Here is an 18,244-nt window from a genome sequence, read left to right on the forward strand (position 1 = left end):
GATCCTCCTCTCTTTTAAAGCAGATTGAATTAGATATGATTAGTTGATTTGTTAGTGTTGGGTGGGGACTAGAGTACACTGATTTGACAGATTAGCAGGATTCAGGATGAATTCATTTGACTTAAAACTGGTGACAATTGTGTTAATCCAAAACACGTGTATATTCTATTTCTGCTTATGGTTTCTTTCTGTTATTTTAATTTGTAACAGTAGTATAGAGGGCATTTGCTCTTTGAAAGATCAAGTGTCAAAGCCTATTTATCATTAGACTAGTCATTTGATCTTATTTTCACGTGAGACCAGGCCTAGGGATAAATCAACATCCCTTTCATACAATTAGTTCCATATGCTAATGACCTCATATGGAAATGTTGGGAGCGGATCATTTCCATTCACCTGTTTAATTATGGACATGTGCTAGCTTCTGTGGAAAGAGAGAATCTACCTATTTTTCTGATACATCACTGGGACCGAAAACATGAAACCTACCTCATGTAAAATGTGTTCTACAACCTAAATCTTAGCTGCTTTACTACCTCAGAGAAGCCTGCAGGCCCAGATTGCCTGCTCATGCATGACTCATTTACATTTCTAATTGTGTTAATTTAATGCTCAAATTGTGCATGTGTGAAATCAGATGTATTTTTCTCTTTGAGTTGCTTCCATAATTTGATGTAATGAGCAGTGACACCTGTGCTGCATTACAGACAACACCAATGACAAACATTCAAACTGACAGGGAACGTCAAAATCCCCAATCTCCAAAAACAAAGGCTTTAATGCATCTGAAGTCTTCCAGAGGATCAATTCAGATTAACTAAAATAACCATAAAAACTATTACTATTCAGTCATCCCCATAAGAAAAAAAGGCCAGTTACTCTAGATCGTTATCGTTCGAGTATCATTTTTTAAAAATCTGTTTTTCCTATGGCACACTGCTTAGTCTGCCATGTTCATACACATTACAGCCCTTAAAAATAGCTGTGAGTTAGGAGACTGAGGGGAAGAGGTTCTGCTGTGTGACGTGAGCTTTGGGGGTTTCAACAGCAGCAACTAAAGACCTTCAAAAAAAAAACTTTTATTCAAAACAAGAGTGTACAACCTTTGTACCTTTACACACTGCATTTTGTACAGTAAGGTCAAGATCCTCCAAAATTTAAATGCCAATTTCACAAAAATAACTATTCTCAAACAGGTAATAAAACTATAAAATGACTAGAGGTATATGCCCAAAATTAAAAGGGAGAAATTAATATGGCAGTTCTGTACACAGGCAGCGTTATTGGTTCCTCATCTTCTTCCCGATGACATTGCTGCTTCTGTCAAGTGAATTTGTATGTGTGGCAGTCAAGGACATAGACTACAGCTGGCAGCAAGTATGATAGAAGCATTAGAAACAATATTTAATGTATTATAGCACGCAGAAACATGCAACCAGTAGAAGCTCCGCAGACCTAAATGTCAACTCACATTCTTGTGCACAGATTAAAGAAAGCATCTAAAGAAACAGGGAGTGTGACTGTAAAGGATATGAGTCATAGTTGAGTTTCTGAGTAAGAACTCCCGTCAGGATGAATTCTGCATTGTGAACATCTGGACAATAAAAAAACAGTACACAATTAAAACTGCATATTTAAACTCATATTTATACAATAAAAGTGCTTGTTTGATTGATTTGAGCTCAACAACGGCTGTGCAAAATATAAACTGGAAATAAAGAAAATGTTTATGTCTAGCTTACCGATGTTCTTCAAGAAGTATTCTCTGCAGAGGTGAAGGTCATTATCACAGGAAATTAAAATGATTTCTGGGAGGTTCTGTAATAAAATCACACATTTACAACTTCATAATCAGAGGCCATTATTCAGTTTACTGGAATATTCATACTTATAATCTATAGCTCATTAAAAGTCAAATTTAAATGGACATACTGTACTTTTAAACTACAGAGTGAAGTGTTTAACCTTGTTTTGTTTGTGTTCAATGATCTTTCTGTAGGAGGGTTGTTTGGCCAACAGCTTTCCTCCAGCACTCTCCAGGATAGACTTCAAGGTGCTGAGACTAGGGCAGACCCCAGGGGTGAGGTAGAAGTACTTCCCCTGTAACACACGCACACACACCACACATTCATCACTTCTAGCCAGGTGAGGAGAGAGCTGGAGAGGCTCAACCAGAGAAAGGCTGCCAGACCGGACGGCATCAGCCCACGAGTGCTGAAGAACTGCTCCAGGCAGCTGTGTGGAATACTGCAGCACCTGTTCAACTAGACTCGCAGGCATGTCAAACTCAGTCCTCAGGGCCACGATCCTGACGGGTTTTCTATCCCACTGAATGCATTTTCAGCCTGGTAGGACAGAAAACCCGGCAGGATCGTGGCCCTCGAGGACTGAGTTTGACACATGTGAACTAGAGCCTTCATCTTCAGAGGATCCCAGTGCTTTGTAAAACATCCTGCCTGGTCCCGGTGCCGAAGAAGACCCATCCTGTGGCACCGAGTGATTACAGGCCAATAGCACTGACCTCCCATGTTGTGTAGGTCATGGATCGGCTGGTGCTGTCACACCTCAGATCTCTGGTGAGCCCTTTCCAAGATCCTCTGCAGTTTGCAAATCAGCCCAAGGTGGGGGTTGATGACGCAGAGATATACTTGCTACAGAGGGCTTACTCCTCCTTGGACAGATTAAACATCACAGTGCAGGTCATGTTCTTTGACTTCTCTTCTGCCTTCAACACCACCCAGCCAAGACTGCTGAGAGCTAAGTTGGAGAACATGCAGATGGATGCTCCCTTTGTTTCTTGGATTGAGGACTACCTGGGCAGGTCAACCAGTTTGAGATTGCAGAGCTGTGTGTCTGACCCCCTGATCAACAGAGGGGCTCCTCAAGGAACTGTGCTGTCCCCTTTCTGTTCACCACCTATGCAGCTGACTTTCAGTACCACTCTGAGTCATGTCACCTCCAGAAGTACTCGGATGAGAGAATGGACAAGAGGATGAATACAGGGACCTTGTGGAGAGTTTTGTCAGGAGGTGCAGGGGGAACCACCTGCAGCTCAATGTGACCAAGACAAAGGAGATGGTGGTGGATTTCAGTAAAAGTAAATCCCCACCCTCCCCAGTCTGCATTAGTGGGAAAGATGTGGATATAGTCCCATCTTACAAGTTCCTGGGTGTTCAGCTGGACAATAAATTGAGTGGTCCTCAAACACTTCCTCAGGAGACTCAGGTCCTTCAGTGTTTGCAGCAGGATGCTCCACATGTTTTATCAGTCTGTCATGGCTAGTACCACCTTCTTTGCTGTGGCGTGCTTTGGAGCAGGCATTAAAGCAAAGGATGCCAATAGTCTCAAAAAACTCATTAAAAAGGCAGGGTCTGTTGTTGGCTATAAACTTGCAAACTTGGATGAGGTGGTGAGGGACAGGATGGTGTCAAAAGTGTGGACAATCATGGACAATCCCTCCCACCCCCTCCACAGTGAACAAACTGAGAAGCAGCTTCAGCAACAGACTCCTGCAGCCTCGCAGCTCTAAGGAACGGTACAGGAAGTCATTCCTGCCGTCTGCCATTAGACTCTATAATTCATCCTTTTCTGTCAGAGCTGTGCTCTCTTGATTGGATTTATGCATCAGCTCATGTGCCCTCCAACCCATTCAATTACATTGTTTAATGTTTATGTTCTAATCTTATTTCTATATTATTTTATACCTATGTAAATATGTTTATAATTTAATCTTGTTTTTATCTCTATGCCTACGTTCTAATCTTATTTCTTATCTTATTTTTATTCTATTTCTATGCTTTGTAAATATATCTGCTGCTATTTGTGTCTACATATACTAGTTATATTCCTTCATGTCTAGGCTGCTGTTACAATTCAATTTCCCTACAGGGATGAATAAAGTGAATCTTAATCTTAACATACACAAACAAACACAGGTGGGACACAGCACAACACAGTATGAACAGGGACTTATACTCTGCAGTTAATCTAACCGCTATCACTTAAGAAAGACTGTTATGATCGAGTTGATGTGTAAAACTTGATATATTACTTTGAATAGTGGTTCACTGTTTGCTCTCTTCAGTGATTCTTCCAGACTGAAGCCAAACATCTCCTCTGCCTCTGCGTCCCGCAGTGCGTGGCTTTGCTCATCTGTAACAGATTTAATTCAGTATTTATAGGCTGTTGGTCATCGTGACTTTCCCCCGTGACTTCAAATTTTGAACATCTCAAACAGGTACATACCTACAAACCTCTGGGTCCTCCAGCTTTCCTCCAGCCACTCTGGTTTGACAATGTGTTTGACCACAGACATGGCAGTGAGGAACTTGACAGTACGAGTCACCTTAGTGGCTACCAAGTGAGTGATTTTCTGAGTGCTTTCTGCTATTTCACCTCCCAAAGCATGAATCCACTGTGATAGAGGAACATACACACCATCAAACATGAAGCTGTAACCATGGAGAAGTCAGGCACCTGCACATATCAGTTTTAGTAGAAATAGAATCAAAAATTACCTTTGTGTACTGCTGCACCTGTATGGGCTCAAAACCTGTGAACATCACTTGAGGGGTGGACTCTGGAGGGAGCTTCTGGGTAGGAGAGTGGGTCTCATCCAGTCTGCCCATTTGACCAACAGCAGTGTTACATGAGAACTTGAATAACTGATTTACCAGTGTTCTTGCAGTCAGAACTTTGCTATACTGACCTGGGCTTCTTGTTGGCAGGCTGGCTGTTTGAGTCTGACATCTTTTGCTTCTGTAGTAGCTGGAAACTCTTAACAGTAGAAAAAGAAAGCGAAATTTGGTACGCTTAATGAAAATCCCAAGTGACAGCCAAGAATAGGACACAGTTTAGGTAATGAAATATCCATTTGATGTTGATATTAGGATAAAACAAAATACAGTGATCCCTCGTTTATCGCGGGAGTTGCGTTCCAAAAATAACACGCAAAAAGTGAAATCCGTGAAGTAGTCATCTTTATTTTTTTTTATTATTTTACAATGCAATACTGAACTATAGAATGAAACCAAAAATCAAAACCTGTTTTAAAGCCCAAAATTTGTTTAAAACAATAATTTTAATCTAGTAATACAAGGTTGGAAACATTGTCACTGGCATATTTCACAGTCCCAGCTGTGCCTCTTCGTCCTGACTCCGCTCCGCTGTAGCGTCTGTTTCTACTGAAGGCGCAGGAGTCTTTCTCCGAGAGAAGAACATTGTTATGGGTAGTTGTTGGCGCTCTTTCTTTTTCTGAGCAAGAAGATTTTTAGAAACGGATATGCCACCTTCGATTATATTTGAGAACTGCAATGAACTCGCAAAAAAAATCCGTGAAGCAGCGAAGCCGTGAAAGATGAAACGCGATATAGCGAGGGATCACTGTATAGAAAATAAATCTGATTTGTCATTGAAAGAGCATGAAAGATTAGAAGATTTACCACAACCTTTAAATCCAGAACTTTATTAGAGGGGATTTTTCCTCAGTAAAACTACAGGTAAGGTGGTACATTTCCTTAAGAGTTATGAGTATACCAGAGTATATGGACTCTACTGTAGTGAATTGTTTCAGTTCCATTTTGCCTAACAAAATACATCATTCTTGTTTTAACGGTAATCCAAATGACATCACAATTGTTCTTTGGTAAACTGATGAAGTGTGAGGGCAAGTTATAACAAACTTACATTAATAGCTTCAGGAGTTACTTTGACTGGCATCTTCCAGGCAGCTACAGGGATCAAACATACATTTGGTCATGTATTCATATCTACACAAAAGATTGTCTTGTGTGACCATGTTTAACTATACATTTTCCATGTATGAACCAGTCAAGTGATTAAGTAAGGCATATGATGCTATACATACCCATCAGATTCTGGACCAGCTGTGGGTTCGGCATGAGGGATTCAGAGTGTGTGTATATGGAGTATCTGCTGTGCTGTATCTGTCTCAGTGCTTCAAAGTTGCCCAGCAATACATCACATAGCCACTGGGCATTTACACATGGGATCTTCCACTCTTTTGCCTTTTCATATTTAAGCCCAACAGGTCTAAAAGAGAAGATACAAAACAAAATCCTTATTCCACACAAGCCAATATGGTTTAGTAGTAAAGACTTAGAGCTAGAGGTGAAAATGTGTCTATTCATGTTGTAAAATAATTCCATTGTTTAAACTGTTTTGTTACTATACAGTGTGTTAGTATTAGCAATTATCACCTAAAAAATAAAATCAGCAACGTGTGGTTAACTAATACCTGTAAAATTTGTAAGCATTTGACAGCCTCACTTTGACAACAAAGAACAAATTAATTTAAAAGAGATACTAATCAACAACCCAACCCTTTTTAAGTACACTGTGTATATACAGTATATATGTAGGCTATTTTCTGCTGCTATAATCTTTATAATTCTAAAACTTTATATTAAAGGACACCTGAGACCTAAGCTCCTTTTCAACCACATGAATTTTTATTATTTACCAGAGATTTTGAAAAATCTTAGCACACTTTCACAAAAAATATCCAAGGATTAAAAACCTGCCCCAGGCTCCAACTTGGGGCTGAATGTTCAGGAATGACTATTGGAACACACTTACAACCAAATTCTTTAAAATGTTCATTTGGAAAATGGAGCAAAAAAAAAATTGGAGGGACAACAAAGTCCAGGCTCTTATAAGTGTATTTGTACCAAAAGTTCCTGGAAATGATACTGGAAACAGGGGTTCTTCACTTTGTTATTTTAACACCAATAACACAAACTGTCCTCATATCACAATAACAGAGTAACCCTGTTTATCCTGTTCTGGAAAATTAAAAAGGGTTTGGCAGTCCAGATCTAAGAGTGGATTTTTTCTGATCCTTTTGCCCTTACTCTTTACAGATCAGGACAGTGTTGCTGCGACACAGATATCCAGTGTATCTGGCACCAGTCAGGTAGGCCATCAACTTTAGGTCATCCCTGTCAGCGTCCACAAAACCTGTCACCGATATAATCTGAAAAGAGAAAAGAATAATTCAGACACTCTTCTTTATATTTGAAGTTTTGGATTCGATTATTTCACAGTTAAATAATTATTCTCGAATACGTCGAGAAAAGATGTTTGATATATTCCATTAACCGCTGCTCATTCCTATTCAAGGCCGTGGGTTTAATATCCCAGCCATCACTAGGTGACAGATTGAACAAATCAACACATTGGTGTGTGTTCCCTGTTATGGGGAATTTAATTCAGTATTTGAGGAAATCCAATTTTGAAGTCAATTATAAAAATGAAATTCCTTTACTTTCCACCCCATTATGATACAGAAATCAAATATATCGCTCCCGCAGAAAACATATACCGGTATACTGTGTATATGGACGAATGTAGGCTTTGTTCTGTGTAACAAACCTGAGGTGAAAAAGGTGCATCATGAACATCACTTTCATTAAGAACAGTGAAAACAACAGACGCCAAATTATCTGTTTAGTATCGACAGAGAGAGCCATGTCAAATTAAGTCAGCTGGATGGCGCAATTATATAGATGTGTTTTACATTTAAGGCAGCATCGAAGAATTCTTTAAAATTAAACACTATGTGAAGTCTACAGTAAATTTCTTAGGTTACAGTGTAGCAGTAATTTTACTACAGTAGATTTGATGACGTGAAATTTTTAAGGGAAATCAGTAATCTTTTTGTAATGCCTGTGAAATTTTAATTTACAGTACTTGTAGTTCTATACCGTAGTCATCATATTACAACATTTATAGTTGACTTTCTTTTTTCCTTTTGGATTTGAAATTGTTCATACATGTCTGAAATTAATACTAACATAACAGAATATCAACAAATGTGTAAATGTAAACACAATTCAAAAGATGAATGTTAGACCTACATGCTGAGAACAAGGCTTGGCTCCAGGAGGAAATGCAAAGGGCAGATGTAATGTCCTATGAGGAGGAACCATCTTCTTCCTCTTTAGTACAGTGTTGAGCCAATGAGCTGTTACACATCTCTTCCCCTCTCTGAGAGCCTTAAAGACAACATGCCAAGCAGCTAGAGTGATAAAGAGCATTTCCCATTTTGATTTTCATGTTTTCTGTATTATTATTCTATCATTGTGTAGAAGGTAGTAATGACATCACACTTAGTATACTTATAACAGCAGAGTCCACATCTGTTTATACATCATATATGCTTACCTGTACATACATGTTGCTGACTTGACTCTCACACAGCAGATGCGTGCTACGGCCTGTTAGGGTGGAGTCCACAGAACCTCCACATGCTTGGATGACCTGAGGAGAAAATAGAAGAAAAAAAAAATAAAATTTGGAATCTTTGGGCTATTGTTTATGAATTTAGGGGTGCGTGCACATGCAAGAGGGAAAGGCATTGCAACTTACCCTTTTCCATGTGGCCAAGAGCTGCTTGTCAGCCATCTGTTCTGGGTAGTCTGCAATAGCAAACACACAACCCAGAAGGAAGCCATCAGCTGGAACTGTAAAAAAGAATGTCAATATAGATTTGAGTGGTGTGTTTGTACCAATTTCAAATTTCCTTCTAGAAAAAAAAATGTCTAAACAAATCTTCCGGATTTCTTCTAATCATCTTGCCAATTATGCTGTAAGAATTCACAAAGATGTATGTACTTTCTTGTCCAGGCTCATGTCCAAAAAGTTGAGTGATGTGAGGTGTCTGCTGGAGGTGAGGCTGCACTGCTGTTTGCTGTTGATGCTGCAGGACCTGCTGGTTCTGATGCTGCTGAACTTGCTGCTGCTGCTGCTGACTCTGCAGGTGCTGCTGGTGCATGTGCTGCTGCTGCAGGAAATGTTGCTGCTGTTGATGCAGTTGTTGATTTTGTTGCTGCTGTTGTTGTTGCTGCTGCTGCTGTAACATTTGCATCCTTTGCTGCTGTTGGAACTGTTGGAGCTGTTGCTGAAGCACCTGTTGCTGCTGCAACTGCTGCAGACCTGGCCGGAGGAGTTGCTGGGGCCTCAGCTGCTGATGAGGAAAGGCATTCTGCTGCTGATGGGAAAATATCTGCTGTTGGTGCATATGCTGCTGCTGTTGTTGCTGCTGCTGCTGCTGCTGCTGCTGCTGCAAAAACTGCTGTTGCTGCTGCTGTTGTGTCAACTGCGGGAACCCTTGCGGTGACACCTGTGACTGTTGCTGTTGGTGATGAAGCTGGATCATGGGGTGCTGTTGTTGGAGGTGCATTATTGGATGTTGTGGTTGCTGTGGTAACTGTTGGTGTTGCTGGGTACCCTGGTATGGCTGTTGTTGCTCTCCTATGGCAGGCTGTCCAGCCATTTTGGACTGATGGAATAGAAGAGGATTGATACTATTTTGGGCGTGAGTATTGCTCTGACTGTTCAGATGTTCAGTTGGTTTTGCCTGATTTGCTGTCATATTCTGGATTATCTGCAACAAGGAAAACATTTTTTTTGCATTTCCCTCATTAATATTTCAAAATGCTGCTTACTACATACATTACAGAAGAAATAGCATTAACATTGCCATGGAGTTGAAGAGAGAAGTCAAATGTCTTACATGTCCTGAGTTAACGGGTCGATTAACAGGCTGCATGTCTGAGTTGTTTGTAATGTTACGAAGGGTTCGATTAGTCAGGCTCCACCCAGAAATGCCCTCAGGAACTGAAACTCCTAGAAAGAAGAAAGGGGTATAAACTCAAGTCACGTACACACAATGACACCATAAAATATTCACAAGATGGCAAACTTGCTCATTTTTTGAAGATTTAATTCTGAACAAATAGGTTTTTCTCCCCAGATTTTTGTGTATTTATAGCAGTGTGCTTACTAATAAAACAGTCCAACAAATGGGTGGTATTAATGACATGATTGTTCACCATCATTTCCTTTGATCTGTTCATTTTACACTTGTAGTCATGGATCTCAAGGCCCAACTCGCACAGCTGGTGCATCATGGGGCTTAATGACAACTAGGGGCTGTAAAAGTACAGCATTGTTGGTATGCAAGAGAAATTCAGTATTTTGGAAGAAAGCACAGCTGACAAAAGTACAAAGTTACAAACTGACTAAAGGGTTCAACTCTACGGGAACATTCGGCAGAATGGCTGCAATTCTATGCAATATATGTACTGTATATATTAAAAAAAAAACAGAACTCAGAAATGCCACAGAAAAAAGCAACTGTGGCACTTTTTTCTTGAGTTTGCTCACAGATCTGGACTTCACACTGTTGTTTCTTTGGTTTTTCGTATCAGGGAACTGTTGTGTTATACATGGGCAACGGTGAATCATGTTATTAGGCTTTTGTGGTTATGCATCATGCTTAAAGAACATTAATATCACATTCAAGGAGGAGTTTGACAGCTTACAACATATTTTTGTTGCCCTGCAATCTTCAGGAATATTTACCTTCCTGTGTGGTGTGACTGATGCCAGCTGAAGAAGGCGGAATGGCTGATCCACCTCCAGGTACAGGAGGCACAGTAGCACACAGGTTGATGAGCACACTGCCCGACACCGAGACTTTACTTCCAGGCGGTCCACTCTGCCGTTTGGCTGTGCCACTTGGCAAAGAGGGAGCAGTTGCAGGGACTTCAGCTAGTGTCCAGTTGAGATTGGTGCCCTCCTTCTCTGTGGAGGAGTCGTCATCAGAGTCATCAAACATGCGCTCATGTTCAGGCTTGCGGGGAGATGATGGAGAAAGGGATCTCAATTTTTTGGGTCCTGGTCGTCTCCTGGGGCTTGATTCCTCGCCAGATGATGCTCCACTTGATAGTCGTGACCTCTGGGGGCTGTAACTACCATCCGAACGAGACTGTTGGTCATAGAACTCAGCTTCACTTGCCTCTTCCTCTTCCTCAGGCTCCACATATGTGAGTCTGGGGTGATAGTGCACCTCATCCTTCCTGCTTTTGTCTGCAAAATGTGAACAACAGTTGTTAACAACCCTTCAATCTGTTCTTCCCCTTTGTATTTGGTTATATATATAAGAGGAAAAAAAGAAATATAGAGGATTTCAAAGCATGTATGCAAAAGCTGTCATTTATTTTGTGGTTTAAATGCTGCATAGACAAATGGATGATTGAATGGACGTTTAGCTTTTAAAAAAGGTTATTTTATACTTCTATAATTATTCAACTTTATTTTATTCTTTGAAATCTCAATCAAATTAAATTTAAGACTTTTATGACCAGTTCGAGTAGTAACATTCATGTAATATAATATTATACAAAATAAAGATGTAAACATCACAACTGTGGAATTGTGTCTAAATATGTTTAGGTTGGAATAACATAACTCATTATATAAAGTTTTAATTGACAACTCAGATTCAAAGATGGTATTCTGACCTCTGATAACCATTATTACACAAAGAAAGGATTTTAAATGCTGTTTTAAATTTATTTTTTTGATAAAATTCTGAAACCTTTGAGTACCATAAATTATCTTCAGTCACAAATTATGGTTTGTAAAGAAACATCAGCTGTATCTTTGGAGCAGAAAAAAATACCCTTAACAGAATCCGTTATCCAGTCTGGAGTGACAATCTTAATGCCTGGGTGTCTCAAAGCGCACTCAAACTTGGCCTGAAAGGAAAAAGCATTTAAAGCAAAATGAGGTACAAACTTTAAACCACTGTGTAAAAAAATTAATCTGGATATCTGACATTGAAATTCCACATTATTTTATTTTTATTGCATCCCGATGCTTAATTTCTTACAATTGTAGCCACGTAGACCAATATAAATAATCAGTGTTTTACACAATGGCTTATAAAGGATCTCTAGATTTCTGTACATTCAGTCTCAAGTTATGTTACACAAATACCGTAAAAGTTCTGGTTTCCAAAAATAAGTATTTGAAAATAACCAAATAGTGACTAACTGAGGGAGACTTGGATGTCAAGCACTTACCCCCTTTGGTTCCTTCACTACTAAGTGGGTCACCTTCTTGTTGAGATTAAGCTGGCATTCCCCTCCATAAAAGGTAACATAGGCCCATAAAGCATTAAGATCCTCTGGAAGCTGTTTATGCACAAATTGAAAAATGAGAAATAATAATCCAATATCTAATTTATGGAGATCGAAATGCTGACATTCTCAACAGGCACTATGCTTAATACAAGTCAGTCACATCGGCCTGTAGATGTATAATCAATTATGCATTGACATGTTAATTCTCTAGATAACTGAGGTACACTAGGACAAAAAAACACACTTACCCTGGGAAGACAAACTGTCACCCCAAAGAATATCTGTCCAGATTCTGGGGAAAATCCAGTCACTCTAGAGTGCACATGGTTAAAGAAATATTTAGATACTAAGAAAGTCTTTACTAAGTCTTTAATATTAGTTAATTAATAATTGTACATTTTGTAATTCAAAACCTTATTGTTTCTCTAAAATAACTATTGTTCTTGTTCAAATATTGCAGTTTTATTACATCGGATTATCATGTTTTGGACAGTATTGTTAAAGGATACGGTAAGAGGACTCCACATCTGACTGACAGAATCACCCACGATGGCTAGAAAATATAAGGACAACAAGTTATTGTTAATGAGCTATTAACTGTTAAAGCCTTTTCACAATCCACTGACTGAATATTTTGCTTTGCGCTATTGAAATATTAGCTTGCTGTGCCCACAGCTGTATGAGATGAGGTAGATACTTTGAGAATCAACAGGCCCGATACTGGACAATTTGGAAAGTTTGTTCAACAACATACAGCTTCTACAGTTATGGACAACTCCACTAGTTGCTTCAGTTTGGATAATGTGCATTGACATTTAGTGACAACAATATATGAGAAAATGCTCTTGAATAAATGCATGTAAGCATAATAGAGTTTCTACTTAGAAAATGTAATAATTTACAATGATACCAGAAAAAAAATACCAGACCTTCAGATACATGCTAACCCCTAAAATACACTGGATGCAGTTGCATTCCAGCTCCACTCTGAAACGCCAGCAAAGCTAATATGTTTCTATTAAAATAAATGTGCGTGGGGACACCAGCTGCAGCTCTGTTCCAATCCGACTCCAGCCCAGCTCTGCTATTTTGGAGCCCTTTGAAAAAATGTGCACGGCTTCTGTTTTTGCTAGATTGCGGAACATGCTTCACCAATCTGGAACAGTGCAGCGTGTGCTGGACAGGAAGTCAGGTGTGCAGAGAAACTAAAACATTCAGAAATTGTTCAAAATCAATACCTTGCATTTTTGGGGGACCCGTACGTTCTAAATATATTTGTAAGAAAAATAAACCTGACACACAATAAATGATCTACAATTTCACTATTTTAGTGGGATAAAATTGAATTACATATTACAAGGAATAACACATATTAGGCAGACAAATCTGAATTAAAACCAATGTGTAGCCTTCTACGCCTCTTGATGGAGGAAATATTTTAAATAACGTCTTTCGTGGCTCATTTTTTACCCTTCAAATTCCTTTGTAAATTCCCTTGTCAAGGCTGCACCTGAAGACGCAACTGGACAGAGTGGACATGCAGCAAAACCGGTCCAGACCACCACCAAATCAAGAGGATTATCGGTGGAAGAGAACTATTGTGGTTCAAATGGGTGCCATTAAAAAACAGCAGGTTAACTGCTGAATGTTTTTCACACAGTGACTCAAGATATAAGAGCTCATCTGTGACATTTTCACAAACACTAAATGTAAAACAATGTCCTTACAGCTTGCACTGTTATGACTAAGCACATTCATTGTCATAAAATTAAAGAACTAAAAACATAATAATGAATTAAGCCAAATGGAAAAAAAATACTGTTATAATGTTGTGAGTTGGAAAAACAAGAAATTAGGACATGTATACATCAAATTACTGATTAAATACAGGTTAAATATATCATAGGTTAAATAGTGAAGCATATGTACTGTCTTTTACCTCCTCTACATTGAATACCCTAAATGATTTGAATGATATTCTTACAGATTATTTGTTGTTTTCGCTGATACTCTTTAAATATCAATATTATAATAATATCATGATACAATTCAATCATAACCATTAACAGTAAATAAAAAATAAAATTTAACAAAGTTAGACAAAGCATGCCTTACAGACCTTGACAACAGGCAAGTCAAAAACCTCTCTGGACTCTCCCACCTCTGGGTTGTCTCCATCCTCTGCAATAATGTGAGTAGCCAGGGCATTGTAGGAAACTTCTTTCCCTTTCCCTGCTTTCAGCAGATTCACCACCTGAAAAATCAATTTTATGTGTTTTTGTCATCTTTAATCAGATTGAAATAATCCATTTATTTATATTTATTCTGGAGATGGTAAATTAAGGGAATTTTGGCAGTTCTTGTAGTGTTACAATTAGTCCAAGCACTTTCTGTATTTTTCCTGTCAGAAGGACTTACTTTTCTGCCAATTTAGACAATTTTTTAGCTTAACAATATAATTACCTTGGAAACTTATCAGAGACAAAAACTAAATGAGAGAGGCAGTGGTAAAAGGCAAAAAGATGGGAAAGAAAGTGATAACAAAATAATAATTATAAGTCCAAGTCATTTTTAAGACACGGGAATGAAAAATGTGTCTGTTGTACTTTTATTTGAATCTACTTTAACCAGAAAACTGTCTTGACTTTCTAAATAAATCTGATAAGCTCGTACTGCACACAACCTGCACTGTTTTTGTTGTTTCTAAATGTTGTTTGGCCACACCACATCACGAACATCTATATATCGTTAGATTCTGATACCAGTGAATTAAATAGCGGTGACACATCTAAAATGTCACGGTCCCATTCGTGCTAGATCAATCACAGACCGGTGCTAGATAAACTGAAACAATCAATTCTTAGCCGAAAGCAAGTTCGAACATTGACGTCTAAGGGCTGCGTTTTTATCGAGAGTTGTTAGTTCCATAAACACCAAATAAACATCGTGTCAGGAAGGAGTATATACGCTAATGGCTAACCTGAGTAACTACGAGTCTTAGCTACCGCTTAAGGGTGACCATATAAAGTGCATGACTTAATAACATTAAATCGTTGTGCACAAAACATGGTCATGCATTCAACATAAGTGCAGTGTAAGAACTACACTACATATCAAGAAAAGCAATAAGAACAAGTACAGTCTTTTCATTCCAGTCTTCGTGTTAGCCCAGCTAGTCGGGTTGCTTTCCCAACATTTCATTACATTGAATGATCCTAGCGAGTTAGCATGCCAACTTAGCTAGAAGAAGCTAAAGTCTGGTATCTTACCTTATGGTCAATATCCCCAACCACGTAGAATTTTACATCTTTGAAAAGTTCTACCGGAACTTCATTGTCCTTTTCAGACATGACTGTCCATTAAGGTTGATGATGATTGTTTAATTAGAAACAGTCAAACGCTACAGGAATAATACGAGTAGCTATGTTACAGAAAGTGATTTGCAGGGTACACCAAACCATGGAGACTCGAGCGCGAAACCGCTGAGCGCGCTTCGGACTAGTACATTATGAAACGACGAGGGGTTGTTTTCTTTTCTTTTTTTACTTTTGATTGCATTTTCAATAGGTGAAATTTTATACTATTTACATGATGTTTTTTATTTTACATTATATTAAAATTCTATTGAATAAACAATTGGAGTATGTCCAACAAGACAGTGAATAAATACTATGGAAATTAAAACGAATCCCCCTGTAATCGACAGCGATGACTGTGAACCAACGATTGTAGTGTCTCAAAGAGATGACGTAGGGCGTGAGTCGATTTACGTCACGAAAGTGATCCAACGATGTGAACAATCTGGTACAGTATAGCCTAAATGTTGTGTAATAATCTCGAGCACTATTTTTCTTCCTTTCTTGTTTGTTTGTCATTTTGTTTTTAGGGTACTTTCTACAAATGTAATTCTATTTCATCTTTGTATGTTGTAATATTGTATACTGTATATCTGTGTAGATTCTCAATCATCCAGGTCATTGTATCCAAGGTAGTTTTCTATGTCAACGCGCCGTTCACCGTGTTTGGACTAGAAGTGCCCTTGTTTGTCAGCCAAAGCCCATATTCTTTAAAAAAATAATAATAATAATTTTTTATGACTTCTAAGCTCTGTTGAAAGTATGAAAATCTGAGAACTGACAATTCTCTTTTGGTCCTCATAACATAATATTGTGGGACAGCTTTGCTTTTCGGCTCAGCTCTTATCCTGACCAGTGACAGTTGGAGATTTCAGCCTGAAGAAGACAACAGAATACATACAGAATATATATATATATATATATATTTACAAAAAGCAGCAAAGTAGCCACCAAAATGGACACTCAGGCTCCATCTAGACATTCTTTCCACAAAGGTTATGAATACAGTTGTTTACATAAGGCAGCCCTGGCCCATTCAGACTGATGACCTATACCTCCAGAACTTCTTGGCAAGAGATCAGGTATGCCAACACCTGGGGATCCTGGGGATGGAACTGCCAAGCAGGAGACATAGGGGAAGACCTAGGACTACACATATATGAAAAAAAATGAAGTTAGTTGGTGCAAGAAAACATTATATGTCAATAACCTTGACCTTTTATACCCATTTTTTTCAATAATAATCGCCCAGTCATTAATGACCTCTAAATTCTGTCGTGGTTCGGTTTCTGGACGGCATCCCGGGGCAGGCCGATCTCCGAAGAGCGCTGAGCCTCCAGCGCACCTGCAGCTGGTTACGTCCTAATCAGCGCTTACTTAAGCTCACCCCTCTTTGCTGCCGGTGCCGGATTGTTGCTTTTGTTCGCGCATCTAGCTCCAGCTCCCCGAGATCGCCCGTCCTTCGCCTCATTGTTCTCTAGTTTTGTGAGTTTTTTCGTGTGCCTGGTCACCTTTTTCAGTTGTTTTTTTTTCCCATTTTGAATGGTGATTTTTCGTTCACTCTTTCAGTTGATACTTTTCCTGAGATTTGTTACTTTGTTTGATCTTCTTGGATATTGTGCCAATAAAGAACCTTTTGTTTGCACTCTGCGTCTGGGTCCTGGCCTCCCAAACCGTTCCGTAACAGAACAATCCGGCCAACATGGACCCAGCAGAATCGGACCTTTTGAAGCAGACACTTCAGGGTCGAGCAAGCGGCGCGAGTGAACCAGGTGGAGTCGGCGGCGCCCTGCGCCAACTATCGGAGCACATGCAGCGAATCACGGCCGGCGTCTCCCAACTCAACGGACAGCTGGCGGCTCTGGACGAACGACTTCCCCATGCCCCAAACACCGCCGAGTCGCCTCTAGCCGACGGCCCACCGATCAACCCAGCTCCACAGCCACGGGAGCACTATATCCCCATACCAGGCAGGTACTCAAGCTAAAATAGCCTTCGTTATGAGTTTGCTCAACGAACAGGCCGCCGCCTGGTCCGCAGCTATTTCCACTCATCAGGAGCTAATAAACGACTACCCCAGATTCATAGAGTTGAAACTGGTTTTTGATCACCCGGTAAAGGGAAGGCAGGCTGTAAACCAGCTGCTAGACCTACGACAAGGTAACTCCTCCCCTGCCGATTACGCCGTAAATTTTCGCATTTTAGCAGCGGAGAGTGGGTGGGGGGATTCAGCTTCGCAGGCCATATTTCTCAAAGGGTTGGCCGGGGAGCTAAAGGATGAATTATTGGTTCGTGATGAGCGCAATTCTCTCAACTCTCTCATCGATTTGACCATTCGCATAGATAATAGGATCAGGGAGAGGGCTATGGAGCGGCAGAGTCGGCGGCTCCGAACCAGCACCCAGCTTTATTCAAATCAATCTTTATTTATATAGCGTCTTATACAATCAAAATTGTTTCAAGGCGCTTTCCAGAAACCCAGGGCCTAACCCCAGACAAGCAACAGTGGCAAGGAAAAACTCCCCTTTAACAGGAAGAAACCTTGAGCAGGAGGAGGATTTTTACAAAACCATTTTTATTTACAAATCACACAGGGATGCAGAAACCCCTGTCTAGAGACACATAGAATAACAATAAATACATAAATATTAAAGGAGCAGCAAGTACAATTTATCCCACAAGGGGTTGTGCAAAAAACAAGCGGTTGTCAATGACAGTGCATAAAACATTCTCGTGGCACCATATTTCCTGAAATTTGTCGAGGTCATTTTGTAGAAGTCAAACTCCCACCTCAGCCTAGACCGTACATTACAGCGCCACACAGAGGTGGCCTCCCAGTCTCCAGATTTGGCCATTTTATTCTTTCGTGATATGTAAATAGCCATCTTGGCCTCACCACAAATAAAATTTAAGAGCTGCCACTTGTTCCGAGCAGCC

At 39.7% G+C, this 18,244-nt stretch overlaps 1 protein-coding gene and 1 long non-coding RNA gene across 3 annotated transcripts; one reads left to right on the top strand and one right to left on the bottom strand.

The window, feature by feature from the left end:
* Positions 1 to 726: 726 nt before the first annotated feature.
* Positions 727 to 15,578, bottom strand: paxip1 (PAX interacting (with transcription-activation domain) protein 1). 2 transcript variants are annotated; one of them, XM_057057536.1, is made up of 23 exons: positions 15,221 to 15,578; positions 14,113 to 14,205; positions 12,461 to 12,504; positions 12,200 to 12,263; positions 11,892 to 12,002; positions 11,489 to 11,564; positions 10,387 to 10,893; positions 9,536 to 9,648; positions 8,635 to 9,406; positions 8,389 to 8,483; positions 8,185 to 8,280; positions 7,878 to 8,015; positions 6,873 to 6,994; positions 5,867 to 6,051; positions 5,686 to 5,729; positions 4,709 to 4,776; positions 4,518 to 4,620; positions 4,246 to 4,414; positions 4,052 to 4,152; positions 1,966 to 2,100; positions 1,743 to 1,818; positions 1,531 to 1,594; positions 727 to 1,336 (listed from the first exon to the last, which is right to left on the bottom strand). In XM_057057536.1, the coding sequence occupies exons 1-23, from the start codon at positions 15,299 to 15,301 to the stop codon at positions 1,324 to 1,326; spliced, it is 3,270 nt and encodes a 1,089-aa protein (XP_056913516.1). In that variant the 5' UTR covers positions 15,302 to 15,578; the 3' UTR covers positions 727 to 1,323. The 2 variants fall into 2 exon arrangements, with proteins under 2 accessions (XP_056913516.1, XP_056913515.1); XM_057057535.1 differs by having other exon boundaries at positions 14,071 to 14,205; positions 15,221 to 15,575.
* A 134-nt stretch (positions 15,579 to 15,712) lies between these two features.
* LOC130539318 (uncharacterized) lies at positions 15,713 to 17,392 on the top strand. Its single transcript, XR_008954085.1, has 2 exons — positions 15,713 to 15,755; positions 16,995 to 17,392. It is a non-coding gene; the product is annotated as an uncharacterized LOC130539318 (long non-coding RNA).
* Positions 17,393 to 18,244: the final 852 nt, after the last annotated feature.

This window comes from Takifugu flavidus, chromosome 15, assembly GCF_003711565.1.
Source record: "Takifugu flavidus isolate HTHZ2018 chromosome 15, ASM371156v2, whole genome shotgun sequence".
Lineage (NCBI taxonomy): Eukaryota > Metazoa > Chordata > Actinopteri > Tetraodontiformes > Tetraodontidae > Takifugu > Takifugu flavidus.

Excerpts from the sequence above, each read along its gene's own strand:
- paxip1 (XM_057057535.1), bottom strand. The coding sequence starts at position 15,301 with ATGTCTGAAAAGGACAATGAAGTTCCGGTAGAACTTTTCAAAGATGTA. Across the intron at positions 11,565-11,891 it reads TAGTGAAGGAACCAAAGGGG|GCCAAGTTTGAGTGCGCTTT; the intron begins GTAAGTGCTTGA and ends TTTTCCTTTCAG. Across the intron at positions 1,595-1,742 it reads ATACTTCTTGAAGAACATCG|ATGTTCACAATGCAGAATTC; the intron begins GTAAGCTAGACA and ends TTTATTGTCCAG.